The 6,952-nt window shown below is 45.0% G+C and overlaps 1 protein-coding gene across 1 annotated transcript; it reads left to right on the top strand.

Moving 5' to 3' along the window:
* Positions 1-412: 412 nt before the first annotated feature.
* On the top strand, positions 413-5,414 carry LOC147916720 (secreted protein of Ly-6 domain 1-like). Its single transcript, XM_087434063.1, has 3 exons — positions 413-473; positions 4,403-4,516; positions 5,290-5,414. The coding sequence occupies exons 1-3, from the start codon at positions 413-415 to the stop codon at positions 5,412-5,414; spliced, it is 300 nt and encodes a 99-aa protein (XP_087290189.1).
* The last annotated feature ends 1,538 nt before the right edge of the window (positions 5,415-6,952 follow it).

Here is a 6,952-nt window from a genome sequence, read left to right as displayed (position 1 = left end):
ACTAGGAGTATCTTTGTTCACACCATACTTCAGAAGTTCCCTTAAATATGCCAAACCTCTTTAGATGATGGCACATTCACTAACTCACTTTCCCAAATCCTTAGGCTACAAACTCAGACTTTATTCAACCATTTTACAATTGTGAAAATGAGACAGAAAAGAGCCCGGTCTTCTCATATGACTCGGCTCCCTCAGTATGGCCAGTGGAAGCGAGCAGAGCCAATAATGCTGGGAGGAATGCAGGGCCCTCGTTCCATTAGGCACTCCGTTTATTCTGTGTCCTGGGGTAGCGCACTGCCATTGACTGATCCTCCCAGCCTGGGGTTATAAAGCTGGGATTCTCAGAGGCTCTTGATGCCTCCAGTTCTGTCCTCTCTTCAGCCAATCCTTGGGGCTGTGGACAAACCAAGAGATGAGTAAGCACCTCCTGCTGTCACTGGTCATCCTGTCCTCGTTGCTGGGCTTCCTGCAAGGTGAGCTGGGGGAGCATATAGGAGGGCAGTGGGACTGAGGAGAATCTGGGTGAGTGGCAGTTTATATTTCCAGGCATCACCTCTCTCTTTGACTCTAAAGCTGCCTGCCTTGTCAGTAGAATGGACAACAGGTGAGATTACCACATGAGTTATGATGGGATCCAGGACATTATCTTTTTGTGGGGATACATTTCAATGTCTTTCTGCTTCTAATTTGTTTTTCAAAACTTCAACTAGTTAAACACTTTTGAAAGCTGAGATGTTTTGGTACTCTGTTGAATACTTAAGATTTGGAGTTATCCTATAGAAACAAGATGGGCCCTCACCAAAATTTGCTTCAGATTCAAGACTGATGATGCCACGACTTGACCTGCACCAAGAGAATATGAAGAAGTTTATTACTTACCCACTGAAGCTTTCCGGGGAGAGCAGGGCTTGCTTCCAGGTTGGTCTTAAACTAGCCTGGAGGAACAGGGAAAGGAGATCGGCTTGGGATTCACACGGTTATTAGGACGAGAGGCAAGGTGAGGGTTCCTGCATGAAGGCAGGGGCTTGTGTGGTTTGAAACTCCCACCAGTGGTGAAGGAGGGAGCTTCTGGGGCCCAGATGTGGGGCCGAAGAGGTGAGTCTTAGAGCTGTCAGCTAGCAAACATGAGAAAAATGGAGTCAGATACTTTATTACACGAAAAAAATTTAGGGGACTCTCACAAAATGCTCAATACCATTGTAGGACATTTAGATTGAATAACAAAATAGTTCCTCAAAGGCTTAACCATTTTCAAAATCTGGTTAATAATAGGCGACAGGGAGAAAGATTGCTGAACAGTATATTTTATTCTACTTCACTTTCATCACAAAACTTTTATAGTTATTCTACCTGTGTGTGTATATACATACATACATATATATATAAATATGTATGAATTCATTTATACCTGATCTGTGTAAATATACACACACACACACACACACACACACTGTCACACTTGTTTGGACACAATTAGGACACAATTAAGAATTATGTATTCACCAGAACTAATTACAAATGTATTTTGTTCCACAGATTCTCAAGTAAGAACCTTGTTTTTGCTACAATGTTATGCTCTACTAGAATTTATATTTATACTATCACCATAAAAATCAATTATTTTATGTTCAATGTGGACTTTTTAAACTGAATTTATATAGCATTCACAAAAAGTCAGATGTTTCACCTTCTACAGAACACATTCCTACAGCTTTTATTTGATTCCATGGATTGATTGAAAAATGGAATGATGATTGGCATTAACTGGCAGCATTTGTTTGCAACTTTCTTCTTCTGCAAAGGGAATCAGCCTACCAATAGTCAGCATTTCGTTTTTTGTTAACGCACAGGAAGACTTGGAATAAAAAGTGTGCAAAATAATTTAGAAGAATAGTCATTTGATCTAAATGAAAATTCATCATCCTGGCTGGTGTTCCCCCAGAAGCTGACTCTGAGAGAAAGGTATGAGTAAAAACCACATGTCTGGAAGGTGGTCCCAGGAAATGCCAGTTTGGGGAGTGAGGAAGGAAGACAGGGAAGGGGAGGAAGCTGATAAAGGATGGGTCATGGAACTAGACACCATGGTGGGCAAATGGAGTTTAATCCTGCGGGGAAATCCTGAAGTCAGGGCAGAGCCGGCCTCAAGCTACCCCAACTCAAGGGTGAGAAGGTTGGAGTATTATCCACCAGCACCCCCACTGTCTTGGTAGGGGGATGCTCTCAGGTGCCTTTGCCCCCCAGTATTCCAGCTTGTCCTGGGTGCGAGCGAGTGTGCTCCCACCTTCCTTGTGGAGTTGCGGGTGTTTGCAGGAGCACCTGCAGCACCTGGAGGTGAAGGGGAGGGGTCCAGGGAGGGGTACTCGTTGCATCTGCTTCAGTCAGTGATACACGAAGCACCTACTGCAGCAGCACATGGTAAGTCATCTTTGCGCACAGTTTTCTTAAAATAACTACTCACTCTTAAAATAGCCGCTGGAATCCTTAAGCAGACTTGTGTCTTCAGGAGGTTTCCTGTGATCAGTGATGGCGCAGGCCCATGGGGGATGGTAAATGTTGACAATTTGTACAGTTATATAGTCATCATTAACTTGTGGGAAGAGGAACTGAATGTTCAGATCTTTATTGAGTATGCACTTTTCGAAGTTCGTTCCTGTTGAAAAGCTTTATTGCTACATAAATAAGCATTAGTAAATAATAAAATAAATGTATAATTTTAGATTTAAACTCCATAAAACATGATGAAACTGTGGTGAGGGCACTTAGACTCCCTTCTCTTTGCTCTGTTGTGGGTCCTCAGCCTCTGTTTCCTCCATACATATTGCATTTATACCTGACCTACAATTTTTCACGTTTTGCGTTGACTCCAGTGACTGGTAGCTTTTTTACCACTTCCTGTTTCCACCATGACTTACCTGGGCCTCTTTTACTCTTTCCTTCTTTAAAATCCATTGTCTGCACAGCTGCCAGAGTGTACTTGCAAAACATAAACCAGTTAATGTCACTCCCTATTTAAAAACCTCCCATGGCCTCCTCCAAACGGAGAATAAAATCCCATTTCTTAAAATGGCCTCAAACTGGCCTGTCCAAGTATAATATAAGTCAAGTTACATATGAAATTTTAAGTTTTCGAGTAGGCATATTAAAAAATAAGGAATGTTTAAAATTAATTTTAATAATATATTTTATTTAACCCAATATATCTAAATATTATCATGTCAGCATGTAATTAACACTAAACTTACTGATGAGCAATTAAAAGAATGTTTTTGTCCTAAGTGTTTGAAATTCACTTACAGCCCATGTTCTGTGACCAGTCACATTTAACATGCTCAATAGCCCCATGTGGCTGGTGGCTGCCGTGTTGGACAATGCACGTCTAAGAGATGCTTTAGGGTCTGGCCTCTACTGACCTCTTCCATCTCACTGTCTAACACACTCATCCTTCTTCACTTCCCTCCACCTGTGCTGTCCTTCTTGTTCCTTGAACTGAACAAGCTGATTCCATCTCAGAACCTTTGCACTTGCCCCTGGATCTTCCTGGAACCAGTTTCCCAACTTCTCCCAGTTATTTAAATAGTCAGATTTTTTTTAAAAAAATCATTCAGCTTTGAGTTTAATAAGCCCTAAGAAAACTTTTCTGAGCACTGTATGTAAAGTAACAGCCCCGCTACCTCACCCACTGCCTCTATCACGCGTACTCAGTCTTCCCTTTCCTCAGCCTTCCACTGTCTGCCTCCTTCTGTTCCTTCTGATCTTCCCTTTCACTTCCCATCTCCCCTCCCCCACATTCTTTCACTCCTCTCCCTCCCCCAATCAGCACCCCTTTTAGACTGAGTCCCGTGGTTCTCCTAAGGAGCCTACTTTGGGGATGAAAAGGGAGAGTGGAGAGTGCCAGCTCTGTCTGGAGGAACGTGAGGAGGGGCTTTGTGGTGCTGAGGGAAGGACAGAGTGGGCGTGGGCAGTCCTGATTCTTTGTACAACTCCAACAATTCACTTGTTGTGCTCCAGCAGATGCCATTTACATGGAACATATTTTGAATGGTGTCCCTTGGTGTTGTGCCACAGGAGAGCCCTGAGGTGGAGGGATAATCAGTGGGAGAGTGGGTCAGGCAGAGCTGCACCGGAGCACATGACCTACTTCCTCCAGCAGCATGGTCCATCCTGGGAGTGGAGGGAGAGCCTGTCTGTACTTGGGCACAGATCCAGCACCCAGAGACACGCAAGCCTCCTCCCAGGAGTAAGCCAACCACGGAGAAATCATACCAGGCTTTCAGCACATTCATCAGGCAGTGGGAACTGGTCATTGTCCAGGCTGAGTCTGGGCCAGAGAGTGTGCTTCCTTTACTGACCAACTGGGAGGCTGGGCCAGAAGGGCCTCATTATGCTAGTTTTTACTTTCCAGCTCTACAGTGCTACCAGTGTAATCGAGTCAATGCCAGTGGGATTTGTGTGAGTGGAGGAGGCTTCTGCCAGACTAAAGGCAACCAGCAGTGCTTTGTGAAGAAGATCTACAAAGGTAGGTGGGTCCTGAGAGGTCTCCTGGGGTGACTTTTACTGAGGGTAGGGGCTGGCAGTGGGTATTCAGGGTGGAGGGTGGTATGAACCACCCATGGGACCACCTGGGAGCCTGGGCCCCAGTGACACTGCAGAGTGCCTGTAGGACGAGGAAGGTGGCCCCTCAGGATCTCTGGGAGTAGGAACAGCATAGGCAGGGAGCTGGTTTTCATTTTTTTACCTAAACTAGTGAAGCAGTATCAGCTGGTTCTGGTCCTGGGCTGACACTGGCCCTTATTGGGTTGGTGACCTTTAAAAGGAGAAGCAGCAATCTTCTGTTTAGCTCCTGAGGGTGACTGGAATTGGGCTGTTCAAATTCCCCTGAGTGGACCTGAGTGTGGTAGAGTTTTTGGGAACTGAAGACAAGTTGGAGGAGAGGCGTAGGGGAGATTGGATAGGGTAATTTCTGTTCCTCCCTATCTGCCCTCTCTTGTGTGGGGAGATGAATTGAACCTTAATATAGAGAGCCCTCAGAGCTATCCTAGGATAGCCCACTAGGGGGTCCTACCTCAAGCATCTCAATCCCAGGAGGCAGATAGTCATCCCTACCCAAGAGCATGAGTTCTTGATGGAATATGCCATTTTCTCCCAATTCCTTGATTAATTTGTTGATGCTTTGATTTACTGCTTCATTTAGCAATATTTATCATGAGCTGGGACAAGCCAGGCCCCACACACCAGGGTCTGAACCGTGGGCTTCTGGGGTCTCACTTGCCTTCTTCTTTGCCTCTCCAGATAACATCATTTTCTATGGATACCGGGGTTGTAGCAGCCTATGTTCTCCTATGATGCTTTTTAATCTCAATGTTGCTGTGGATTGGAAATGCTGCAATAACTCATCTCTCTGCAACAAGTTCTAAAGGCAGGGCCCAGTTTAGGCTTTTAGGGGCAACAAACTATAGGAAGGTAAATATATGGGGAAACTAATGGAAGATAAGGGCTACTTAGTAAGATGTTTCATATAGATTCCTCTGGGCAGAAGAGAATCTAGAGATGTCTCTGGTGATTAAGCATCCTCCTGCCCTCCCTACTAGAGAGGGGGAGGCCAGAGACTTTTCTTGTATTTGTTTCTTCCAAATTGCCTTCAGCACAAAATTATCCTTATGTCAAAGTGACATATTTTGGGGTGGCATACTCTGAACCATCCATGGGGCTGGACAGAGTCAGAAAACTCACTGTTCCCTGTCTGGCTTCCTACATTACTACAATCCCAGGCACCTACCCCTGACTTCCTTTTCCCAGGGCTCCTCTCTGCACATGCTGCACACCTGAGTCTTGATTAGGCTCAGCAGGGGACACCTGACACATTTGTTGATTCAATTACTTGTGCATCCTCCTATAGACGCTACACACACTCTGATTTTAGACCCACTCATTCTGATGTGACCTGGCACTTCTATGAAAGCCGTTCTTTCATCCCCTGGGAGTTTCATTAGCTCATACAGCTTTCCCTCCTCGGAAAAGTCTGGTTATAATTGTGGTTATCACCTGGTAATGGTGTCAGGATGGCCAAGCTTTCCCTTGTATTGAGGTCAGGCCTAGGCTCACAACATGCCATGGGCTGGGTGGGACAGTGGGTTTAGACCTATCTCCTCAAAGGCCAAACATGTGAACATTCCAAGACTCTGTCCTCTGGTCTCAGTTCATTGGATCAGTGGTGGATACTTGACCCAAGCCAAGTCAATAAAATCTTTCCTGGGAATTTTATATTGAATTTGAGAGATGAATTCTTTGTGTGTGATTAGAGCTGTAGTATGAAACTCAGGTGCTGTGGGGTGCCATCTTGTGCTATGTGATGGAGAAGCCGAGAAATCTATCTGCAAGCACAAAAGAGTGAAGTAAACATGAGAGAGCAGAGGCATCTATGTGTGAGAGAGTCTGAAGTTCTGACTTCTTTGTTGTTCTTGATTGCTGCATCCCGTCTCCCACCCCCAGCTAAGGCCAGGAGAAATTCCTGACAAAGGTGTCCATGATTGATCTGAATCTATATTCATCCCCTCGCTTTCTTCTTTTGCTTAAGCTAGTTTGACTGGGGCTCATGTTTGGATTTGTGAGAATGTAGCTACTAACAGTGGCTGAAAAAATCCATCAATAAATAGCAAAACCCAGCAGTTCCTGGAGATACAGTCTTCAGCTGCCTGGTGGTGACAATGAACACATAGGAAAATTGCACCCGTTCAAACTGTTTGGGAAGTGCTGGGAGGAAGAGTGGGTGGGTGTCTGTAACCTTGGCCCTAGCTTTGTAGGATGTCCCCCCTTCCTAGAGTATTTGCCCCACTTAAGATTTATTTCCCAAAAAGAAAGCAGTGTGGAAAGGCAGGAACATTTTCATCCTGTAGGAGAGACAGTCCTGCAGGAGTGAGGAGGAGAGGCAATGGATCTAAGGCTTAAATCTGTT

The sequence above is a fragment of the Ceratotherium simum genome, chromosome 7 (genome assembly GCF_057802395.1).
Source record: "Ceratotherium simum simum isolate JZ-2026a chromosome 7, ASM5780239v1, whole genome shotgun sequence".
In the NCBI taxonomy this organism is placed as follows: Eukaryota; Metazoa; Chordata; class Mammalia; order Perissodactyla; family Rhinocerotidae; genus Ceratotherium; species Ceratotherium simum.
This window is presented reverse-complemented; position numbering and strand designations above follow the sequence as displayed.